At 40.8% G+C, this 26,655-nt stretch overlaps 1 protein-coding gene across 4 annotated transcripts in view; it reads left to right on the forward strand.

The window, feature by feature from the left end:
- CDKL5 (cyclin dependent kinase like 5) overlaps nucleotides 1-26,655 on the forward strand; it is a 434,956-nt gene that overhangs the window by 247,600 nt on the left and 160,701 nt on the right. For all 4 annotated transcript variants that reach the window (XM_089683897.1, XM_089683900.1, XM_089683898.1 and 1 more), the window contains exon 5: nucleotides 4,114-4,159. In XM_089683897.1, the coding sequence (XP_089540023.1) occupies nucleotides 4,114-4,159 (46 nt within the window). The remainder of the gene's footprint in view (nucleotides 1-4,113; nucleotides 4,160-26,655) is intronic.

Consider the following 26,655-nt stretch of genomic DNA (forward strand, 5'->3'; position numbering starts at 1 on the left):
ATATTGGTGGTTCATGTGACCCTATCATCAGTAGTCATTGGTAAAATGCCCTATTACATTTGTGGGCAGTAGTGAAGTGCCGCTTTATGCTGGAGGCCAGTGGTGAAGTTTCCTCTAGGTAAGTGAACAGCATTGAAATGCCCTTATGTTTTTGGTCTTTTATTCTTATCTTGAAAGTGCTGATGTGTCCCTTAGATTTGTGTTCAAGGGTGTTGTGCTTGATAGTCAGTATAGTGCTGCCTTTGGTAGTAGGTGATGAAGTACTTCCTCACTTTGATGGTCAGTGGTGAAGTGCTTCCCATACATTGTTAACATGTCCATGTTACATTGGTGGTCAGTGGTTAATTGTCCCCTACAATGGTGGTCAGCACTGCAGTACCCCATTTCCTTGGTGGTCAACAGTAAAGTATGGTGACATCACCTGCTCCTTCTGGAATCATCAAAAGCTGGGGCAGAGGTAATTTCTATAAACTTGATTTACAGTTCTTTTTTCAAACTATCTGTGTTTTGGTGGGTGGGAGCCCAGCAGTAAAATGTAAATTCAATCTTCATGGAGGGTCCAAATTAAATCATCACCCATTCTTCTCACTTTGACTTTTGTTTGAATGAAATCAGAGTTCTAGCTGGAGAAGGAACCATGCCCCACTTCTTACACTGAAAAAAATCTATTTTGGCTCTTGTTGCTTTCATTTATGAAAGAGAAATTCATGCAAAAGTGACATTGTTAATTCACCCAAAGCCTGACTTAGGTTCCTGTGGTGACACTGCTAGAGTTCCCCTCTGAAATATTTCATGCCCCACCAGACATCATGCAGCCTGGTGATTAAAATCAAGCATTCTATTCAGAGTATAACCCCTGCGCAATCAGGTAAAGCAAATAAATTCCTAAAATAACATATCAAGTGGTACAGAAGCTTGGTTATTTTTTTCTCCCACTTTATGGCCATAAATCATAATTGAAATGCGCCCTGTTCTGTATTATTTGAAGGAGACAATTTAGGCATAGTGCAGTACTAACAGGCATTATTGATTTCTTCAGTGTTTTAGAAAAAATATGAATGCTTAGGGATTTGATGTAAAAAAACGATCTAAAGCAAGATAATGGACATGTAATGCTCGCTCCTGTATAAGAGGTCAAAAAATATAGCTGGCTAGTGCAGCTTCACCTACCCCAGCCCCTATTTCTTAATGGCAAGCAGGCATAGTGGTACCTGGTTGTCCCCAGAAATTATTACACAATGCTATATTTTCTGGCCAAGCAGCTCAAATTGTTAAGCAAAGATAAAACAAAAAGTGGTCTTGTAGCATACAGAAGAATCAGGTGTCTGTAGAGTATGTAAAAAACTAGTAAATCAGCAGGTGTGCACTCTGAAGGATGTGCAGGGATATTGGTTCAGACAGTAGGCAGAAGAGGATCTGTAATAGGTAAGAGGTCAGTCCAGGCGGCAAACAGAAGATGCAGTCAGTTAACGAGCAAGCAGTCAGTTCAGGCGGAAAGCAGAAGATATGGTCAGTAAATAAGCAAGTGGCCAGTCCAGGTGGCAGGCAGATGTGGTCAGTAAAGAATGAAGCAGTGGGTCCACAGGGCAGGCAGAAGACGTAGTCAGTACACAGGCGAGAGATTGGGACAACAGGCAAAAGACGTTGCAGGAGCCGGTTCAGCCAAGGGTTGGACTTGTACTGGAAAACAGGTAGCTAGTTGGACAAGTGGAGAAACCTCCTATTACAAGCCTTGGACGCAAGGCTTCTGTGGTTTAAATGAGGTTCTGAGAGAATGCAGGCCAATGAAAGGCAAGCAGTTACTGGAATGCAGGACGTCCCAGCTAACTGGACACTGGGTGGCGAGTCAGCAGAGGTAAGTTGGGAAATGACCTGATTGTGGTGGGACGCACCAGTGGAGGTGCCTGGGACAAAGCAAGTCTTTACAGGACTACACAGTATATTCCAGATGTCTGGATGTCTAGCTAGGGATGCCTGAATTTAGGATTTTATTAAAGCAGAATTAAAAAATACTTTGGAATTGTCTTCCTTTTTCTTCTTTCACTACTTACTGAGTCACAGGCCAGGAATAATTAATTTGTGTCAAAGCACATGCTTGTTCTTGGTCAGTAAATACTCACGTTTCAGTATTGTATATTGTAGAACATTATCTTAATAAATTTATATTATTATTATTAATATAAAAGGTAAAATGATGTATATCTCACAGCAGCAAGTAGAGTGTTTTGCATACTCTGCGCTTTCAGCAGTTCATCTTTGAGATATCACCTTCCCACTGCTGCTCCTGACGGAAATATGTTGATCAAACCTGAGTTCCTCCCTGCTGCCCGCCTACATAACCTTCGGCCTCCAGGCCCTCTTCTGCAATCTATGAGGTTGTGTTTGCGAGTATGTGAGATAGTGGAAGCTGAAAAAAAAGATCATTATGTGCTTCAGAACTTTGAGATTTGTTGAAACTGTTGTTGTCGGTATACAAATTGTAAGCACGATTATGTGTAAAAGTCATCAGATCCAAAAGATGGAAAAAATATACATTTTAAATAGCCAGGCTGTAAAAACATAAATAAATAACTTATTATATGTGCCAGTGACAGCAGGCTACTGAAATGAATGAATTCATTTTAGCCCAGGATGACAATTAACTTGGCAATTGGAGTGCATTGTGGCACATGAGAATTTTTATATTTGAATAGAAGGGGCGAATGTCCTAATAGCATTGCCGTGTATAAAACAAAACAAAACAAAAAGTTCCACCCTACCACAACATTTTGACTGGGTTTTCATTGTTGCCATCTCTGCACATTTGCGGGTGTGCTTTGTTTGTATTGTGTGCTATTTAAAGTTTACCCACCCTGGGTGCATGCACCTACAATGGTGGTCAGCATCAAAATTAGAGAGGGCCTCTCTCAGCTTCAAGCACTTGCCTGATACATGCAGTAGCATAAGAAAGACTGTTCCCCCCCCAACAACTACCCCCCCCATTCCCCTCTCGCCCCCACGCACATTTGGCTCCAAGCACTTGCCCAAGACAAGCAAACAAGCAAGAGGTTGCACCACTTGTCTCAGGTAAGTGCTTGGAGCCAAGACAATCACAAGTTATCAGACAGTTGTCTCCTTGCTAGATACATTGTTGGACCACCTGGCTGGGTAGAAGAGGGGAATATACTGGTGGCGTTAGTGACCTTTTCAACTTCATAGTTTATCCTACATAGCATGTAAGAACATTGGACAAAGTATTTTATATACTTAGACCTCAGGGAGACATTACACTGAAAAAAAAAATATAAGGTGATTTTTTTTTTCCCCCATTCACACAACCCTTACTGCTTTATACATCGTATGAAAACCCTTAAAGTGATATTAAAAGATTTTTTTGTTTTTAAAGATGTTATACTTACCTGCTCTGTGCAATTATAATGGCACAGAGCTGCTCCCTTACCTCCACTTTGGCAGTCCCCTGATGGCGCTCTCTGCTCACCCCTTCTCTGGGTGCTTCCTTTGCAAACCAGGTGCTAAGGGGGCAATTGTATGTGCGTGCTCCTGAGCTGGGCTGTGTGCATCCATAGACACACAGCTCCAGTAAGCCACTCCTCTGCTCCTTTCTAACAGGAGTTTGATTGACAGCAGAAGGAGCCTATGAAAGGAGCAGTGATGTAGTCATGATAGCCCTGGAGTGGTGAGAGGAGTTAGGTAAGTATTTAGGGAAATGCATTAAAGTAAAAAACATTTCGAGTTTAGAACCACTTTTAAACTAATGAGGGAATGCTGGTAATTTCACACAGAGTAAATGTACACTACATGCAGTGTAACTGGACAAAGAGCGATGCATATATATTTTTTTTTTATAAATAGGCCTCTTAAGTGTTACAGATTGCAGCTCCCTCCCATCGACACTGGCCAGTGAATAATGCTACATTACATCTGACTAACTGCACATAGAGATACATGCTGTGATGGATTTGGAAGAAAAGGTTTGTTGAAACGTTCATGTTATTGAGAGATTGGTTAGGCTTAGTTTCCTGCAGATTTATACCATGTACTGTGTGGTGGTTGTTATTATTATATGTCATCCTAGAGAGATGTAATCGTCCCCTTTTCTTTTCATTATTCTAGGAAACAAAGGAGATTGTGGCGATCAAGAAGTTTAAAGATAGCGAAGGTATGTCTTCTACTCTATCCTGTATATCCCCTGTGATACTATTTAGTATAAAATGTTGGATGAGTTACTTATTTTGGCCTGTTGTGTAATGATAAAGCTTAGCTGACTTTTCAACATATCAGCAGGTTGCTTTGTATGAAATTATCATGTTGGCTTTTGCTGTCTTATTTGCTTTATATCACTGTTTTTCTCATAATTTTAGACCTTTTAAAAATATATGTGAAAATACAGTTATTTAACCTTTACTTACATGCCTTTAGGCTCTTGGAGGGCACAGTATTTCCAGTGGGCAATGTGGAAATTCTTATCACTGGAAGTGTAAGGCCTCATGCACACTGGATGTTTTTAATGCTGCCTTTAGGGATGGCTTTATTTTTCCTGCCTCTAAATGCCCCTGCATGTTAGCCTATGTGTCCAGGCACACATAGGTGTTTAGAGGAGTTTGGTGGCAGAAAAATACCCCACATCCAAGAGCAGTGGCGTTTTGTATATATACTGTGCATTAACATTAGGCACATTTAGCGCTGAGCATTAATTCATTTCAGTGGCCAGAATAAATGATTATTCTGGCCAATGGAATGAATTAATGTCCATTTGCTTGATGCGCCTACGCATGTGTACAAAAAAGCGTTTTGTGTGCCAAAAAGCATAAAGGAAGAATTTGTTTAACCAGCACTATTCGTAGTGATGATTTATCAACCTTTGCAACATGAAATTTCCCACAAGAGGAATTGGGCTTTAAAATGAATATTAAACCTAAATCTTTTTTAGTTTTAGATAGAGTAGGTAATTGTTAAACCCCCATCAGATGCAACAGAAAAATGACACAAAGAAGCAGCAAGTTCAGCCTATCTGACCAGTGCAATTTTAGAGCTGAACCACACTAGGTCCAGCAACTTCTTTCCAAGTGCTAGAAGTTCAAAAAATGCCTGCATCCAAAACCGATCAGATAAAAACCTTTATTGCCACATCAGATAATAAAATTGATGCTGGCTGCAGTTTGGCCAATCCTGGTCTTAGTATTTAGCAAGATATCACTAAACTGACTTCCCTTTTTTATTATTATTATTATTATTATTATTATACAGTATTTGTATAGCGCTAAAAGGTTTGCTCAGCGCTGTACATTATAGTGGGGGACAGTACATGAGACAAGACAGTAACAAAACAAAACACGAGGGGGTCAAGGGCCCTGCTCTTTCGAGCTTACAATCTAGGAGGGAGGGGATAGTGGTACAGGAGGAAGTGGCTGTGGGGGATGGAGTGGTGGGAGGAGAGGAGGAGATCAGCTGTTAGGTGAGGGCGGGGTAGGCTTCCCTGAAGAGATGGGTTTTCAGGGTGCGCCTAAAGGTGAGGAGGGTAGGTGACAGTCTGATGGATTGGGGTAGTGAGTTCCAGAGGATGGGGGAAGTTCTGGAGAAGTCCTGTAGTCGGGCGTGGGAGGTGGAGACCAGGGAGCTAGAAAGTAGGAGGTCTTGTGAGGAGTGAAGATTACGGATAGGCTGGTATTTGGGTATCAGGTCGGTGAGGTAGTTTGGGGCAGCATTATGAATCAGTGCAGTACATCAGTGTTAGTAGTTTGAATTTAATGCATTGGGCAATCGGGAGCCAGTGGAGGGAATGACAGAGGGGGGTGGCAAAAGCGGAGTGGTTGGTGAGGTGGATGAGTTTGGCTGCTGAGTTCAGGATAGACTGAAGAGGGGATAGTCTGCGATGAGGTAGGCCGATGAGAAGGGAGTTGCAGTAGTCCAGAGGTGAGATAATAAGGGAGGGAACGAGTAGTTTAGTAGTGTCTGGGGTTAGGAACGAACATATTTTGGAGATGTTATGGAGGTGGAGCCTGCATGAGTTTGCAACGATTGGACATGGGGTTGGAAGGACAGGTTTGAGTCTAGAGTGACACCTAGGACTTTGGCTTATGTGGTGGGACTGATGATGGCGTTTTTCGTCGTGATGGAGAGGGTGAGCGCACGGGCTGGGGGGGAAAATCAGGAGCTCAGTTTTGGAAAGGTTCAGTTTGAGGAAATGGAGCGACATCCAGTCTGATATGTCTTTCAGTAGGTGGGTGATACGGGCGGAGACTGAAGGGGTAAATTTGCGTGTCATCGGCATAGAGGTGATAGTTGAAGCTGTGGGAGTGTATCAGTTTGCCGAGGGAGGAGGTGTAGATGGAGAAGAGGAGGGGCCCTCGGACATAGCCTTAGGGGACCCCAACAGAGAGAGGGAGGTGGTAGCGTTATAGGCAACTCTGAAGGAGCGTTGGGATAGATAGGAGGAGAGCCAGGAGAGAGCTGAGTCTCGGATGCCAAGTGAGTGTAGTTAATTAAGAAGGAGGGTGTGGTCGACTGTGTTGAAGGCCGCGGAGAGGTCAAGGAGTAGGAGGACTGAGTAGTGGCCATTAGCTTTGGCGGTTAGCAGGTCATTAGTGATTTTGAGTAGGACGGTTTCGGTGGAGTGTAGGGGACGGAAGCCAGACTGTAGTGGATCGAGGAGGTTGTTGTCAGTGAGGTGGGCGCTTAGGCAATTGTAGACTAAGCGCTTAGGGAGCTTGGAAGTAAATGGGTCTATTCCTATGCTCACTAACAAAACCTGATGAGCAGAGCCATACAAAGCAGTGTTCTTACAGTGAAGCACACACCCACAGCTTACAGTAAAGCAGCACACAGTTAACCCTTTGATCGCCCCTCATGTTATTAGTACATTAGTACAGTGTCAGTGATTTTTATTAGCACTGATCACTGTATTAGTGTCACTGGGGATGTCAGTGACACCAAGTCAGTTCCCCCTAGTGTCAGAATCACAGTCCCGCAGTCCTGCTATAAGTCACTGATCGCCGCCATTACTATCAAACAAAATCCCAGTATCTATACCGCCATTTGTAAACGCTATAACTTTCATGTAAACCAATTAATTTACACGTATTTTAGCAAAGACGTAGCAGAATACATTTTGGCCTAAATTTATGATGAAATGTTATTTTTTTAATTTTTTTTACTTGACATGTTTAATAGCAAAAAGTCAAAAATATTGTCTTTTTTTTATAGTGCAAAAAATAAAAAACCGCACAGGCGATCAAATAACACCAAAAGAAAGCTCTATTAGTGGGGAAAAAAGGTAGTAAATTTAATTTGGGTGCAGCGTTGCTTGACCGCACAATTTTCAGTTAAAGTAATGCAGTTCCGTAACACAAAAAATGGCCTGGTCAGGAAGGGGGGTAAATCCTCTTGGGGGCAAGTGGGTAAAAGCAGAATACAGCAAACAAACAACAACATTGGGCAGCACAGTAGCTAAATGGTTAGCACTTCCGCCTGGCAGTACTAGGGTCGCTAGTTCGAATCCCAACCCCAGCACCACCTGCCCTAGTATGTACAGTTGCAAGAAAAAGTATGTGAACCCCTTGGGATTACATGGAGTTTTGCATAAATTGGGCATAAAATGTGCTCTGAACGTCATCTAAGTCACAACAATAGAAGAACACAGTCTGCTGAACATAATACTACACAAACATTAGATGTTGCCATGGTTTAAGTGCACATAACATGTAAACATTCACAGTGCAGGGAGGAAAACGTATGTGAGGCCCTAGCTTAATGACTTCTCCCAGAGCTAATTGGAGCCAGGAGTGAGCCAACCTTGACTCCAATCAGTATATTGGATGTGTTGCTGACAGCTGTCCTGCCCTTAAAAAACACACACCTGTTTTGGGTTTACCGGTTTCAAGAAGCACTGTCTGATGTGAACCATGCCTCGCAGAAAAGAGCTCTCTGAAGACCTACGATCAAGAATTGTTGACTTGCATGAAGCTGGAAAGGGTTACAAAAGTATCTCCAAAAGCCTTGATGTTCATGTGTCCACGGTAAAACAGACTGTCTACAAATGGAGAAAGTTTAGCACTGTTGCTACTCTCCCTAGGCGTGGTCGTCCTGTAAAAATGACTGCAAGAGCACAGCGCAGAATGCTGCATGAGGTAAAGAAGAATCCCAGAGTGTCAGCTAAAGACCTACAGAAATCTCTGGCACATGCTAACATTTTTGTTGACACATCTACAATAAGGAAAACATTAAACAAGAATGTAGTACATGGGAGGACACCACGGAGGAAGCCATTGCTATCCAAAAAGAATATTGCAGCACGTTTGAAGTTTGCAAAAGAGCACCTGGATGTTCCACAGCACTACTGGCAAAATATACTGTGGACAGATGAAACCAAGATTGAGTTGTTTGGGAAGAACACACAACACTATGTGTGGAGAAAAAAAGGCACAGCACACCAACATCAAAACCTCATCCCCACTGCAAAACATGGCGGAGGGAGCATCATGGTTTGGGGCTGCTTTGCTGCCTCAGGGCCTGGACGGATTGTTGTCATTGATGGGAAAATGAATTCCAGAGTTTATCAAGACATTTTGCAGGAAAACGTACGACCATCTGCCGCCAACTGAAGCTCCGCAGAGGATGGGTGATGCAACAGGACAATGACCCAAAGCATACAAGTAATTCAACAAAACAATGGCTGCAACAGCACAGAATACGCCTTCTGGAGTGGCCCAGTCAGAGTCCTGACCTCAACCCGATTGAAATGCTGTGGCATGACCTTAAGAGAGCGATTCACACTAGACATCCCAAGAATATTGCTACACTGAAACAGTTTTGTGAAGAGGAGTGGTCCAAAATCACTCCAGATCATTGTGCAGGTCTGATCTGCAACTACAGGAAACGTTTGGTTGAGGTTATTGCTGCCAAAGGAGGGTCAACCAGTTATTAAGTCCAAAGGTTCACATACCTTTTCCTCCCTGCACTGTGAATGATTACATGTTATGTGCAATTAAACCATGGCAACATCTAATGTTTGTGTAGTATTATGTTCAGCAGACTGTGTTCTTCTATTGTTGTGACTTAGATGACGTTCAGAGCACATTTTATGCCCAATTCATGCAAAACTCCACGTAATCCCAAGGGGTTCACATACTTTTTCTTGCAACTGTACATGTATGAGTGTGAGTTAGGGACTTTAGATTGTACACTCCTTGAGGGTTAGGGACTGATGTGAATGTACAATATATGTATATAAAGCACTGCGTAAGTTGACGGCGCTATATAAGTACCTGAAATAAATAAATAAATAATATACTTAACAATAAAACAACTTAGAAACAATATACAAAAATAAATCACGCAATAAATTAGCAGAAATGCACTTTCATGTATTCACTTTTCATAGTAAATAGTCTTTTCTAAAATCTTTTCTACCCAATCCATCACAATGTGCTTATCGTTCACTTACCTAGTCCATGGCAGCCTTAAATCTGCACCATCTCTTTTCAAAATTTGCATTTGAGGCCCTGCCTTCCTGTAATGTCATATTACTATCCTGAAAACTACATATCCCATCATGCACTGCGTTATTGCATCACATAAAAGGGTGGACCATGCCACCCTCATTACTGTACCACCTTTTTATTCATTTTCACCCACATGAGCAGAGATACTCAGCTGTCTTTGTACTTGTAATCCAGCTGCAGCTCAAGGAGGGGGAGGTTTTAACTACTTCCAGTCCGGACACTTTTACCTCCTTCCTGACCAGGGCAATTTTCAGCTTTCAGCGCTATCACACTTTGATTGACAATTGCGCGGTCATGCAACACTGTACCCATATGAATTTTGTACCATTTTTTTGAGACAGATAAAGCTTTATTTTGGTGGTATTTATTCAACGCTGGGATTTTAATTTTTTTTGCTATGTAAATGAAAATGCCCAAATATTTTGAAAAAAAGTGTTTTTTGCAAATAAATAATATTTCATCATAAATCTTTTTGGTGCATTTTACCTGCGACACACATAGGGCAGCCCCATCGATTTCAAGGAGCAGCTCTATGCATGACAAATGTGGCAAAGTAGGTCATGGAGCATTTTGTCACATTGCAGTTTGCACGTTTTTTACGTTGCATTTGTCGTTCGCTTTTGAATACAGCAAAAAGTGCATTTGCTTCTGCGTTTGGGATGCCATTAACATTTGATGGCACTGCAAACACAATGCAGGTTTTTCAGGCGTTCTGGGAACACATGCACCAATGTGCTTTTTTCACGTTCCCAGAACGCAGAGATGCACTTAGAGCATTACTGTAAAACCATCTTATATTTAACAATGCCCCTTTGAGGCCCTCCCCAATGTTAGTGAAATTTGGCCCCACCGCCCATTTGATGTGGCCACCTTGGAGCTGCGCACAGATATCCCATAGAAGTGTATGCAGCTGCATGGACAGAGCTGAATATTAAAAATGTCAAAATTTGACATGCAACTGTGTCTGTGCAGCTGCTGCATCTGCATACAGCAGCTCAGCACAGAGGACAGGTCTCAGTGCCTATCTGAATGAGCTCAATCAATGCCCGTGAACTAAATGTCTGCTAAAGGAGAACATGATCAGGGAAACGTTCTTTCTCTCTATACTTTCTGCTATGTGTTGAGGGAGAACCGTGCCTACTGATAATGACTGCATTGGAGAAGCATGCACCTACATTTGAGCGGGACATATATCATAGGAGCAGTGCTGTGGCAGAGCTATGGGTGGGAATCAATTCACTTGAGCTGTAGGCAGGTTTTTGGAATTCACTGGGCTAAACTAAAGCAGGCCATACCTGGGTCAAATTTCAAACTAGTTTTCAATCGAAAATCGAAAATATCGCTCGTTCTGTAATCCGATGGTGCCACCAATGATTTTGAAAATTGGTTGTTTTTCACAAATTTTCCAGCATTCCCGATAAATGAAACACACATTGCCCCACTAACAGAGCTAAAATCGGCCGATTATTCTTAGGTCTGATTTTCAAAAGAAAAATTGTTCGAAAATCGACCCATGTATGGCTAGCACTAGGTGGTGGAAAGGTGGGTGGGAGCCGTCTCCTGGAGGAGGAGGTCAGGAGAAGGGTGTGCTTCAATTACATCAGCTGCTGAAGAACGTCCTCACTCTTCCAATGGCTCTGCCATATCCTGCAGAATGGATACCAGGGGGATGGAGGAGTTTTCTAGAAAAGAGGTACATGAATAGTACATCGGTACATAGGGAAGCTGTACTTAGGAAAAAAAAGTGAATTTGGCCTTTTAGGTGAAAAAAATAAAACCATTTAAGTTTCATTATTTGGAAGTGTCCATCTCTGTGGTCCCCTGTAGCTCTCACTTTCACTCTCCCTTTGACCTCCACCCATTTCAGGATATAGTAGTGACAAGGAGGCCAGCAGCGGAAACTAGTAAGAGCTGCCGGTGACCCAGGAGATTGTCACTGCCAGAAGTGTCCATGCCCCTGTGGACTTCAGCAGACAATTTCTCATGTTTGGAGTGGCATTCAACAGTGTAGGAATCTATATTTACAGATTTTATTTACAAGTATGGCTTTATTCAGTTTTTTTTTTTACTGAAAACTAGTTAAACTCCAGGCAAGCAGATGCAGTACACAAAAGTGTTTGGATGTTAACCACTTCCATACCGGGCACTTTTACCCTCTTTGTGCCCAGGCCAATTTTCAGGTTTCAGTGCTCTCACACTTTGAATGACAATTGCGCGGTCATACAACACTGTGCACAAACTAAAATGTTGTAATTTTCTTCACACAACTAGAGCTTACTTTTGGTGGTATTTAATCACCGCTGGGGTTTTTATTTTTTGCTAAATTTACAAAAAAACTGTTTTTTCTTTGTTTCTGTTATACAAGTTTGCAAATAAATAATTGTTCTTCATAAATTTAGGCGAGATGTATTCTGCTACATTTCTTTGGTGAAAATAACCCAAATTAGGATTTATTATTTAGTCTGTAGGAAAGTTATAGAGTTCACAAACTATGGGATATATCTGAATATTGATCAATCCTGAAGTACTGACAGCCAATTTAATTTCTTGAGGTCCAAGAATGTCAGAACAGTACAGATATCCCCCAAATGACCCCTTTTTGCAAAGTAGACAGTCTGACGTATTTTATAACAGGCATGGCGAGTTGTTTGAAGTTGTAATTTTTTTTGTCATAATTTTTCAAAAAATGAAGAAATTAAAAAAATGATTTTCATTATTTTTTTTTACATACTGTCACCAGTGCAGTACAGCGTCATATAACTGGCATGGCAGTGATCAGGGACACTGGTGACAGTATGAAAAAAAAATGGATCTTATTTTTTTATTATTTTTAATTTTTTATTACATTTTTTTTCTCTTTTTTGTTTTTCTTATTTCACTATGACCAAAGTAGTATAATGTTACCATAGTAAGTGATCAGCATTTTTTTTTTTACACAATTTGCTTATAGCAAAGAATTACTTTGCTATAAGCAAGCATTTACCTGAATGAAATCGATTCATTCAGGGGTTTTTTTTGTGCTTAGCTGTGATTTGGCCACGGCTAATCACATGATACAGCTGGGCTGTGATTGGTCCAGCTTGTGCATGTGATCACTGTGACCATTCACAGCTAGACATACTTGTATACAATGGATGGCATGAAAAAAAGCCATCCATTGTATACAGCTGTCATGTGACCTGCTGTGATTGGTCACAGCAGGTCACATGGTACTGGCAACGAGGCCGGTACACAGATCTGTCATCGGCTGTGTCCGAGGTACACGGCCGGTGACAGATCGCCCTGCAGGCATGCGCAATGTGCTTACCTGAAAGGACGCCATATGGCGCCCACTCGGAGGGACGAGCTGTTCGCCCGGCCGCCATCTGACTATAGGCCGGGTGGCAACTGGTTAAAGAAGAGCTCCAGAATAGGCAAAAAAAAAAAATCACCCATTAGTACACCCCCCTACACAAAACACTAAACAGTTAATACATTTGTGAAATTTCCTACCATTGAAGAGAAAAGTCTAACTGAATTTTCAGGAAGTCATCTCTGTAATTCAAAAGACAAGAGTATCTGCTCTGCCAAGGAGGAAGTGTAACAGCAGGGATTACATCATGTCCTCTCCGCTCAGGAAACTACACTTCCCATCAACCTCTGTGAATTGCAGAGGCCTGTACATGTTGAATATGTGCTCACCTACTTCAATGTAAATCACGCCCCCTCATTCTCCAGCCACACTGTTCAGCACCGCACGGTTCGCAGACAATCTTGTAAATGTAAAGCACGCATGTGTAAAAAGTTTAGTTCATTTTATGTAGTCTACTTTATATTGAATTCTCCCTACTCTAGGTTTTCTGTTACTGGCTGTTGATGCTTTTTTCACATGCGATCTCTCCCCCTCCAGTCACAACAGCAGATACACTATTTGATCAGATACTTTAGCCATACTACAGGAGGTGACTTGAAACGTATCTCATGGGGTCACAGAAAAGAACACATTTATAGTACAGCAAGGAAGGCGTTGAACCTCTGACAATGTTGTTATGGCTGTTCCTGTGCCAGGGTCAGGAAGTGAGGTTTAGTGTCCCTCCAGTAAGGTCACAGAAACAGGAAGTCTCCCTCCAATGGTGTCACAAGAACAGGAAGTGAGGGGAAGTCTCCCTCCAATGGGGTTATAGGGATTGGAAGTGAGGGATAGTCTCCCTTCAGTGGTGTCACAGGGACAGGAAGTCAGGGAAAATCTCACTCCATGGGGGGTCACAGAAACAGGAAGTGAGGGAAAGGCTTCCTCCGGTGAGGTCGCAGAAACAGGAAGTGAGGGGAAGTCTCCCTCCAGTGGTGTCACAGGGGCTGGAAGTGAGAGGAAGTCTCCCTCCAGTGGGGTTGCAGGGACAGGAAGTGAGTGGAAGTCTCCCTTTGATGGGGTCAAAGGGACAGGAGGTGTGGGGAAGTCTCCCTCCAGTGGGGTCACTTGGACAGAAAGTGAGGGGAAGTGTCCCTCCAGTGGGGGTCACAGAAAGATGAATGATTGGGAAGACTCTTCCATTGGTGTCACAGAAACAGGAAGTCTCCCTCCAGTGGTGTCACAGGGACAAAAAGTGAGGGGAAGTCTCCCCCAGTGGAGTCACAGAAAAAGGAAGCTAGGGGAAGTCTCCCTTCAATGGTGTCACAGAAACAGAAAGTCTCCATTCGAGGGTGTCACAGGGACAGGAAGTGAGGGAAAGTCTCCCTCAAATGCCAGCCAATGGGATAGGGATTGGGTGGGCCGTTATGTTTCTGGGGCTCCACCCACTTTCTTAAACTGTCCAGTCATTGACTGGCCTTTGACAGCTGCTCCAGTTCCGCAGAGCATCAATTGCTCTATATGCCGCCCGCTGCCCCTCTCATCCAGGTGGGCGGAAGCGAAGCAGCTGTCAAAGGCCAGCCAATTATTGGACAGTTTAAGAAAGTGAGTGGAGCCCCAGAAACGTAGCGGCCCACCCAATCCCTATCCTATTGGCTGGCATTTGACAGCTGCTCCGGTCCCGCCAACCCCCAACATCCCCACTCAGTTTTTACAGATGGCTTTCTCCTGGCTCTTGCAAGCTTCACTGACTGCTGCAGAACAATTTTTTTCTGGCTGTGAGAGGAGCTCTGAGTTTGTGGTCAGTCCTCCTGAGTCCCAGCTCCTCCTCCAGCCAGTGCAGCCTTACCCACTACATCAAGCAGGGATGGAAGTAATTAGATTTTTAGTGCAAACCTCCTTCCATCAGCAAGGGCATTGAAGATGAAATGTGGCTGGGTATTCCAACATGACAATGATCCCACACATACTGCCCGGGCAACGAAGGAGTGGCTTTGTAAGAAGCATTTCAAGGTCCTGGAGTGGCCTAGCCAGTCTCCAGATCTCAACCCCATAGAAAACCTTTGGAGGGAGTTGAAAGTCCGTGTTGCCCAGCGACAGCCCCAAAACATCACTGCTCTAGAGGAGATCTGCATGGAGGAATGGGCCAACATACCAGCAACAGTGTGTGCCAACCTTGTGAAGACTTACAGGCAACAATTGACCTCTGTCATTGCCAACAAAGGATATATAACAAAGTATTGAGATGAACTTTTGATATTGACCAAATACTTATTTTCCACCATAATTTGCAAATACATTCTTTCCAAATCAGCCAATGTGATTGTCTGGATTTGTTTTCTCATCTTGTCTCTCATAGTTGAGGTCTACCTATGATGCCAATTACAGGCCTCTCTCATCTTTTTAAGTGGGAGAACTTGCACAATTGGTGGCTGACTAAATACTTTTTTGCCCCACTGTATATAAATATATCTATCTATATCTATATATATATATATATATATATATATATATATATATATATATATATAACCACTATACATTCTTTATAAATGGGTTGCACAAATACCATATATAATGAGCACAGATGAATGCATACTATACAAAATTACAAGGGTTTTCATATAAAAAAAAACCCTAAAAATAAAACTGAAGATTACCTGTAAACAGATGTTAACATATTGGGCTTTGTGCTTGAAATAAGAAATATTTGTGTTTTCCCATTGCAACCAATTAGATTCCACCTTTCATGTTTCTAATGCATGTTTGAATATTAATGGGAAAATATTATAGGCTCCTTTGGGCAATACAGAACTTCTTTGAGATGTTAGTATACTGATGGCCCAGTGTGCGAAGTCTAGATAACATTAATTCTTGATAAATTATTATGCAACACATTCAGCATATGGCAAAAAGCAGTAATCTGTGGATTTCAATGGCCTGCTATACAAAGGGTTTACATCTCCAACCCCCATATGATTTTCTTCATCCTACATTCATCTTCATTCAATGTATAATCGCACTACATCCTATGCATGGAGGCACAAAACAATGACCATTAATTGCACTGTATGTTTGAGTATAATTACCTTCATGAAACATTGGTTGGTGGAGGTGCTGTTAAAAGAGAGCAGTAGTTGAAGCCGTAGCTAGGTAGGTGAAAGTCTAAGTAATACATAGTTATTAAAATTTACAAATGTTTTCACTAGACTGAAATTGTACTTTTGTACAGAAAAAATGTATGCTGTATACTGCATTCAGAAAAAAAAAAATTTTCAGCTCTGCCAGCTTTTAATTCATGTCACAAACATCAGCATCATTTAGATGAACAATTTCATGCTTCATTATAGTACAGAAAATAAAAACAATTTGTTTGAATTGCATGCATATATATATATATATATATATATATATATATATATATAGGCAATCCCAAATTATTTTGATGATATCTGGAGAGTGTTTGTTTCATCTGTTTATGTCTTAGTGTTCCTGCAAATGGGCACCTTTGTCTATATAGGGTAAAAAAACAGATGCAATCTGGCACCCAGGAGGCACAGGTGGTCCATACAGCCTGCTGCCAGCAGCCCTGTGTAAATCAATGATAGGCCTAAATGCTGTGTTTGGCTGTGCACTGTTATGAGCATTGCTTGCGCTTAGAGCCATATGCTAGTGTGTACCTCTCAGAACATTGTACAACTGCGTAGCTTTTTATTGATCTTGACAAGGCTCCTGGCAGCGGGCTGCACATACCACCTATTCCTCCCAGGTGCCAGAATACACCTAGTTTTTCTGATATATGTGCAAAAGTGCCCTCGTGCATGAACTCCTAATTGGCCGTTTACCATCTGTATAGCACCTGCAACACTAGACTAAGCACTACAATAAAGTCTCTATGAGCTCTCCGCCTTAGGCCAAATTGGGATCAAGAACCCTCTCTGATTTATGGCACATGATTTACTATGAGCACAATTTGATCACTAATAAATCATCTTTGTATTAGCAATTTAGTGAGGGCCTTGAATATTGAATCTAACTTGAATCTATCATCTACTATTCCGCACAATGAAAGCATCTACATTTTGACTGACATAGGATGAAGTGAAAGGGTATGCAGATACCGAAAATTAATAAGGTGATTTATTTCTAAAACACAACTTTAGAATGGGCAGAATGCTCATGCCAATCTCCTTGGGCTGCCTCTCCCTGGATTTTAAATAAATATTGTTATCATACTTACCTTTTTCCAGTTTTTTCTCTTTGGTCACATAAGTTGCAGGGTCTTCTTCTTCTCTTCTTCGCTCCAGTGATGGGCAATCCTGTAAGCACCATTGAGTACAGCTGTACTGTGAGCCTAGGGTGCTGTGATGATGTGCCACCAGAGAGTAGGTCCCTGATGACCTTGGCGCATATGCTGGGCATCATTTAACCCAGAAGACCAGCAGTAACAGCAGGTGGAAGTGAATGTATTACAGCGAAAGTTCAAAAACTAAAGTTATCACCACGCAAAGAAAAAAAAAATAATTAAAAAAAAAACAACTCTGCTTGAACACTCTATTATTCACTCACAGAAAACAATATATGAATCAAGAACTCAAAATTGCACAGTACTAGAGCAAAATAAATAAACGAATCCCGTGAAAAGCAGCAAACATATAATAATCACACCTCTAACAATGGTGCATCAAAAATAAAAATTAAGTGAAAAATTATGCAGTCAAAATATGCAAATTGGTGTCCAAAATGTTCAGAAATATGGGATTATTACTCGTTTGGTGTATTTCACAGGATTAGTTTATTCATGTTGCACTGTTTAGCACTGCACAATTTTAAGTATTTGATTAATTGCAGTGAAAGCTGCCTTTTTCTACATTTGCTGGGGACTTTATTTTCATTTTTTTTTTTTTTTACAAAAACATGGAGTTGGAATTTAAGCATTTTAAATTTCACACCTCAATCTGTCTTTGTTCCAGTCTACTCTTTTCACCTGTAGATCATTCAGACTGGATGTGGAAGGGTATTTTTTTTAGCTTTGTTACAGTTGAGAAGAGGCAGAAAAGTGTTGCTTTGGGTGCCAAATGTGTGGTTGTAGGCACCAGTAATGGAAATCTAGTCTTTCGAATTGGTAACATCCCCACTTTGTGACACCCCAGGCTGTCAGATTTGGTTATCACTGCAAAAGAGATGTTGGTTAATTGTATAACTGTTTGAGATCTGTGAGCATTGAGTGACAATGGGAACACTATTTCATGTTCTTCTTGGCAAAGGTTCATGAAATGACAGTGCAATTGCAAGTATACAATCCAAAGGCACACGTTCCTGCGTTAAAAATGGCGTGTGTATAAGTGGGTGCCTCAGCGACCATCGGCCTGATGAAGGGGTCCTGCGAGACTCCCGAAACATTGCCTTGCTGTAACTATGTGATCGTTTATTAAAACTTTTGGACCCATATTGGTGATCCTCGGTGTGCTGGTGACATTCTCCCATGACAGTACATTTGTTCTCAGTGCCAGGAATCCAAAGCTAGTAGATTTTAGTTCACGACTTCCACCAAAAGTTTCACTGATCAATAAAACAAACTTCTCTAAAGTACCCCTTTAACACTCAATCCTATACCTCAACACTTCTTTCATGACAAGTTTCCTTTAAAATCTGCTACCCTTGCTCTAAGTACAGTAAATTCTGATATCTGCTGTGATATGGTGGATTTCATGAACTTTTAAAGTTCAGAAAAGGTGGTCAAGCACAAACAGATTTTATGATACATTCTGGTTTTACAAGATACTTCAAACATGTTTTTAGTGGTGTCACGATATCCTCATTACGCTGTACATGAAATAAAATATGTATATACTAAGATGCTTTTTGTGATTAGTCTGAATATAAATCAGTTACAAAATGTCAGCTTTCTTGCATAATAATGTAATCATCTGAATAAAGAAGTAGTAAGTTGTAAACAGTACATATTTGATTCAAAGTGACCCTGGTAAAAATGTATTTATAAATGCATGCATTGCATAAAAACAAAGTTTAAGATGGATATGTGCCTATGCATTAGGACACTATGTACTGGTTTTCTGCAGAGTTGGTATGACCAGATATGTGGAATTGCACAGAAGAAATCTGACATAAAAATAAGTGAAAAAACAGTAAATGCTTATTAAGCACACAACACAGATGGAACAAGAACATAAAGACAACCTATACTATACCAGTAAATACATGCAAAATACAAACTGTACTAACTATGTACAAAGCAGCAGGAGAAAACAAGTGAAGCAGGAGGTATAAGGAACAGTGGGTAAAATGGGTCAGGAATAGGGCCAGAATAGGGACCGGGTATATAAAGCATGTGTAGGCAGCAGGAACAGGAGGATGAAGATGAAGTACACCGGATAAAGTATATGCAGCAGTATCAGGAGAAATGGCTAGAAGAAGCTGGTCAGAAAGGTCAAGAATAAGGCCAGGACGAGGATTAGGTTCATAGGAGGCAAGAACAGACATCAGGACCAGGATAAGATAACAGGTTTCTAGAAACAGACAACAGTATGGACGCATAGGTTAAAATGATAATGCACTGAAAGATTCTAGGAGAGGAGCCAATGGTGAACGCTTAAACTACACTCTCCAGGTTCACAACAGAGGCACTGAAATCACGCTTTCCTTCGCCTTTGTTTTTCTATGTAGAGAAAAATTTTCATCCTGACAGCAATCTAATGCAAACAAACACCCAGCAGGTTCTGTAGTCTTTTAGAAATCAGACTTTAACCACTTCTATACAGGGTGCTTTTACCCCCTTCCTGCCCAGGCCAATTTTCAGGTTTCAGCGCTCTCACACTTTGAATGACAATTGCGTGGTCATGCAACACTGTACCTAAGCTAAAATGTTGTCATTTTTGTTCACACAACTAGAGCTCTATTTTGGTGGTATTTAATCACTCCTGGGGTTTTTATTTTTTGCTAAATTAACCGATTTCTGCTATAAAAGTTTGTAAATAAATAATTGTTCTTCATAAATGTAGGCCAAGATGTATTCTGCTACATTTCATTGGTGTAAATAACCCAAATCAGAGTTTATTATTTAGTCTGTAGGAAATTTATAGAGTTCACAAACTATGGGATATATCTGAAAATTGATCAATCCTGAAGTACTGACAGCCAATCTAATTTCTTGAGGCCCAAAAATGTCAAAACAGTACAGATATCCCCCAAATGACCCCTTTTTGCAAAGTAGATAGTCCAATATATTTCGTAAGAGGCATGGCGAGTTTTTTGAAGTTTGTAATTTTTTTGTCATAATTTTTTAGAAAATGAAGAAATTAAAAACATATTTTCACAATTTTGTTTTTTACATATTGTCACCAGTGCAGTACAGCATCGTCATATAACTGGTGTGGCGGGGATCAGGGACACTGACTGGTGACAAAAATTATTATTTTTTATTACATTTTTTCTCTTTTTTTAGGATTTTTTGTTCATATTACACTATAACCAAAGTAGTATAATGTTACCATAGTAACATTGTACTACTTTGGGGAAGTGATCAGCTTTCTTTTTTTTTTTTCTTTTTTTTTTACACAATTTGATTGCTTATAGCAAATAATTTCTTTCCTATAAGCAAGCATTTAACTGAATTAAATCAATTCAGGTTTTTTTGTTGTGATTGGCCACGGCTAATCACATGACACAGAAGGGCTGTGACTGGCCCAGCCTGTGCATGTGATCACTGTGATCATTCACAGCTAGACACACTTGTATACAATGGATGGCATGAAAGGAAGTCACCCTTTGTATACCATTGTCATGTGACCTCTCCAGGGACTCTTGCTCCTCATTGGCTGAGACAGCACCAGGAGCCATTGGCTCCAGCCACTGTCAATCACAATCAGTGAGCCAATGAGGAAAGAGGTGGGGTGGGGTGGAGTTGAGATGCTACTGTGTGTGTGAATGGAAACACAGAGCAGCGGCTCAGGAGCAAGCCTGCTTGGGTGCCCCCATAGTAAGCTGCTTGCTCTGGGGGGCACTAGGCAGAAGGGAGGAGCCAGGACCACTAATGGAGAACCCGAAAAGAGCAGATAGGTATAACATGTTTTTTTTTATTGCCTTTAATATCACTTTAAGGTTCTATTCAGTACTACTCACATGATGCATTTTAAAACTTCCAAAGTAATGTTAAATATCAGTACTATTTATCAGTACTGTCTGCACAATACAGGTCATCCAGTGAAATCAGAATTCTTTTTTAGGTCACACAGCTGCCTACTTTTGTGAAATTTGGTAGGAAAGCTCCTATGGTAATAAAGAAAAAAAAATGTTCTGTTTGGGTCTGATAAGTTCAAAATACCAAGTAGGCATTCCTCGAGATCTAGAGCCATTGGGCAGTCCATCACATCATGCATAAATTGGATAATTTGTCTTCAAACAACCCATATGGCTGAACACTTCCAAAAACGATGTATAAAAGAACCAAGGGATTAAGAATATTTTCAGTGAGTGGGCTATTGATATACTTAAATCTGGCTAGTTGTATAGGTGTTAGGTTATATGAAAAAATGTGTAACTGAGATAAATTTCAGCTAGCTTATAGTGGAACTGAACTGCATCTGAGCACAACAAACCAAAAATGCTATTTAATTTTTTTTTTAACATTCAAAGCAAACTCATCCATGCCTCCATGCTTTATTTTACTGAGAAATCATTTTGAAAAACACACCTTGGCATTTCTGGCAGAGGCCATCTTGAGTAACGGCAGATGATACATGTATCATTTACTTCCTGGAATCCATCCGCCCTTAGCTCAGGCATAAGCTGAGCTGAGGACTCTCCTTCCCCTCCTGAAGATTGCTGGGCTGTATGATATCATTTGCTCACTCATAGAAACCAGGAAGTAACTGAAGAAATGTAAAACATTTTTTTAAAACAAGTAAATATGATAGAGTTTCCTATCTATATACTAGTGCTAGCAACATGCATATAAATAATTGTCAATGTTGATTGACAGAGTGCAGATCCGCTTTGAGTTACAGTATATCTCCTTATGTTGTCGAAAGCTTAAATATCACTTTTCACTCTGGCTTTAGGGGTGTAAGTAGATTTAGTAGTTTTGAGGTATAAAAGGATTTAATAAATAGAGGAAGTCATTTTTTATTTAAGGAGAGGCTTTTAAGAATTTAAATTTTTAAAAAGCATCCAACTAGAGAAATACAGTTGTTACATAATATTCACAAAGACTTGGATATGTCCTCCTTCAGACATTTTGGTTAAACACAGAATGCCTTTTTTTTTTTATACTATCCCCTCCCAATCCCCCCTCTCCCCATCCCACCCCTCACCTCTGTCCAATAGGGTCTTTCTTATTCTTCATTTAGGGTTTTTTACCTTGCTCTTTCGGATTAATGTGTTTCATTTCCCCCTTAATATTCTCCCCATCATCCTCCAGGGTAACCATTATCTCATAATATTTTTCCGAAATCTTAAAGGCCTCCCACTTACTCCAAACCTTTCTAAATGTTTCCATTTTATCTTCATCTAGGTAAAACAACTCCTCCATCCTATAAATGTATTCTATCCTATTGATCCATACTCTCATCTTTGGGGGTTCCTGTGCCTTCCAATATTTAGGGATCAGACTTTTAGCTGCACTAATTAAGTGGTATAGTAAACTTCCTTTGAACTTTTTCACTGAACCCTCTGTGCAATAAAACAAACACACCCATGGGTCCGTTGCCGTTTTGTTACCAGATCTCTAGGTCAGGAATAGAGACAAATTCTGTAAGATTATTGTTACATCAGGTACCGGTGGTAACACGTGATAAGTTTATTTGTAACTTGGAATTGGCTAGATCTGCAATAGCACATAGATCAGAATATAATTGTTCATTTTAGATGATGGCCAAGTACCATGGAAGCCGAGTAGAGTGATATACAGTATAAAGCACTGGGTAATTGAAATCCAACTGGTGTGTAAAATAGGTTACATTATCTACTAATTTCAAACTTTATAATATGGTACATATGGGACAGCTGCTGGGCTATAGAGTTTGAGATAAAATAGGGAGATTCCACTCAAATCCAATAGATTTTTCAAGGTTCGGTTACCCCAGATAAATGGTCAAAGCACTGTCAACCTTGAGAGCAGCCTGCTTTTAAACACTACTTTTAAAATCTAAAGGAGGAAATTACATAATAATGCGTGATTGTAGATCTGCCCTTGGTTACCTGAGGATTGGTAAGGCAAATCTGCTGAAGAGGAAGATCAACACTCTATAGAGAACTTAAAGTACCATTCATAATATGTTTTCACTGATCTATTTATAAATCACTGTACCCTTGTTCTTCATTTTAATCTAGTTGTCAGCTTAGGGTAAAAGAGCAAGGGTGATGGAACAGAAATCTTTGGGCAAGCAACCTTCAGGGCAGAATTGCCACTATAATGTACCATGTCCCTCTTTTTAAATTTTTTAGCAGTGTGTTTAAAAAATAGACAGATGTGTGGCTTAAAAAACTGTTTACAATAGATATGCCTGTTCCTGTTTATATACAGTATATTTATATTTTAAGCTTTAAATTATCATCTGATGCAACAGCAGGCCTGGGCCCCTGCCTTGTCTCTAGTGGATCTGGTTGTTTTGCAGCATTGTCTCTTGATGCTAAACAAAGTATTATTTTGTTTTTCCTTTATATATCAGTTACTGTTGTTAGGCTAAATCTTTACTCTGGTGCATGTTAACTGCTTTATTAATAGATAAATTAAACCAAGTGTGACCATTCTCCAAGTTTTACTGCTGTGGTCATATTCTGCAACGCAGTGCTACTAGATTATTCTAGAAATGCCACAACATAATTTTTTTATACCACTTGTTATAGTTATTTTACCTGATGTTTGTTGTAGGATTTGTGGTACAATGGCAAAGTGTTCAATATTCCACCAAAGTTTAAACAGAACTTTATACAATAATCATATTCACAGGATCCCTATTATGTATGCTACATGTACACTATATTGCCAAAAGTATTGGGACACCTCTCCAAATGATTGGATTCAGGTGTTCCAATCACCTCCATGGCCACAGGTGTATAAAATCAAGCACCTAGGCATGCAGATTGCTTCTACAAACATTTGTGAAAGAAAAGGTCACTCTCAGGAGCTCATTGAATTCAAGTGTGGTATCGTGATGGGTCGCCACCTGTGCAATAAGTCCATCCATGAAATGTCCATCCATGAAATGTCCTTGCTACTAAATATTCCACAGTCAACTGTTAGTGGTATTATAACAAAGTGGAAGCAACTGGTATCAACAATAACTCAGTCTGCAGAGTCAATAACTAAAAACCTCCAAACTTCATGTGGCCTTCATTAGAACAACAACAGTGCATAGAGAGCTTCATCGAATGGGTTTTCATGTCCGAGCAGGTGCATCCAAGCTTTACATCACCAAGTGCAATGAAAAGCGTTGGGTGCAGTGGTGCAAATCATGCAGCCACTGGGACTCTAGAGCAGCGAAGACGTGTTCTCTGGAGTGACGAATCACGCGTTGTTGTCTGAAAATCTGATGGACTTGTCTGGGGTTTCCTGGAGAACAGTACTTGCCTGACTGCATTGTGCCAAGTGCAAAATTTGATGGAGGGGGGAGTATGGTGTGGGATTGTTATTCAGGGGTTGGGCTTGGTAACTTAGTTCCAGTAAAGGGAACTCTTAAAGGCGTCAACATACCAAGACATTTTGAACAATTTCATGCTCCCAGCTTTGTGGGAACAGTTTGGGAATGGCCCCTTCCTTTTCCAACATGACTGCGCACCAGTGCACAAAGCAAGGTCCATAAAGACATGGTTGAGCCAGTTTGGGGTGGAGGAACTTAACTGGCCTGCACAGAGGCCTGACCTCAACTGACAGAACACATTTGGGATGAATTGGAGCGGAGACTGCGAGACACGCCTTCTCGTCCAACATCAGTGCCTGACCTCGCAAATGCGCTTCTGGAAAAATGGTCAAACATTCCCATAGACACACTCCTAAACCTTGTGGACAGCCTTCCCAGAAGAGTTGAAACTGTTATAGCTGCAAAGGGTGGGCCAACTCATATTGAATCCTACAGTCTAGGACTGAGATGTCATTAAAGTTCATGTGTGTGTAAAGGCAGGCACCCCAATACTTTGGCAGTATAGTGTATAGCCTACCATACTCTATCTGCAAACTTGGTTCATGTTTAGCAACCTTCTCCCCATGAAATCATCACAAGGCCATTATCCCTTCATATACAGTGGGCAAAATAATTACTTGATCTCCTGCAGATTTTGTAAAAAGAACGAAATGAAGGGTCTATAATTTTTATCATAGGTGTATTTTAAATGATATAGACAAAATGTCAACCAAAAATCCAGAAAAAAACCATATGATATAAAAGTTATAAATTGAGCTGCAGTTCAGTGTGTAAAATAAGTATTTGATCCCCAAGAAAAACATGACTTAGTACTTGGTAGAGAAACCCTTGTTGGCAAGCACAGAGGGAAGATGTTTCTTGTAGTTGGTTACTAGGTTTGCACACATTTCAGGGGGGAATTTGGTCTACTCTTCTTTACAGATCTTCTCTAAATCCTTAAGGTTATTTAGCTGTCGCATGGCAACTAGTAGTTTCTGCTCATCCATACATTTTCTATAGGATTAAGGTCTGGAGACTGGCTTGGCCACTCAATGACCTTAATGTGCTTCTTCTTGAGCCACTCCTTTGTTGCCTTGGCTGTATGTTTTGGGTCATTGTCATGCTGAAAGACCCATCTTCTAGCTGAGGGAAGAAGGTTCTCATCCAAGATTTTACAACACATGGCCCCATCCATTGGCCCCTCAATGCGGCAAAGTCAGCCTGTACCTTTAGCAGTGATACAGCCCCAAAGCATAATGTTTCCACCTCTGTGCTTGACTGTAGGGATGGTGTTCTTAGGGTCATAGTCATCATTTTTCTTCTTCCAAACATGACGAGTAGAGTTAATGCCAATGAGCTCAATTTTGGTCTCCTCTGACCACAGCACTTTCTCCCAATCCTTCTCTGAATAATTCAGATGTTCATTGGCAAATTTCAGATGGGCCAGTACATGTGTCTTCTTGAGGAAGGGGGCCTTGCAAGCGCTGCAGGATTTCAATCCATGGCGGCGTATTGTGTTACCAATGGTTTGTTTGGTGACTGTGGTCCCAACTGCCTTGAGATCATTCACAAGCTCCTCCTATGTAGTTCTGGGCTGACCCCTCACTTTTCTCATGATCATCCTTACCCATGCAAATCGTGCATGGAGCTCCAGACCGTAGGTGATTGATGATTATGTTATATTTTTTCCATTTGGGAATAATCGCTCCAACAGTTGTCTCCTCACCAAGCTTCTTGCTGATGGTCTTGTAGCCCATTTCATCCTTGTGCAGGTCTACAATCTTGTCCCTGACGTCCTTTGACAGTTCTTTGGTCTTGTCCATGGTGATGCCCAAGAAAGAGATTCTGTAGACAGGTGTCTTTTATACACATAACGAGTTGTCATTAGGAGCACCTTCTTAAATTGGCAGGACTAATCTATGTACTACATTAGCACATAGCCAGTCTGTGGGAGCCAGAGTTATTGATGGTTGGTAGGGGATCAAATATTTATTTTACTCACTGAGCTGCAATTCAATTTATAACATTTGTATCATGTTTTTTTCTGGATTTTTGGTTGATATTCTGTCTCTATCATTTAAAATACACTTATGATAAATATTATAGACCCTTCATTTCTTTGTAGGTGGGCAAACTTATAAAACCTGCAGGGGATCAAATAATTATTTTCCCTACTGTAGTAAACATA

The sequence above is a fragment of the Staurois parvus genome, unplaced genomic scaffold, assembly GCF_062004578.1.
Source record: "Staurois parvus isolate SC_StPar_1 unplaced genomic scaffold, SC_StPar_1.0 ptg000327l, whole genome shotgun sequence".
Classification (NCBI taxonomy): Eukaryota; Metazoa; Chordata; class Amphibia; order Anura; family Ranidae; genus Staurois; species Staurois parvus.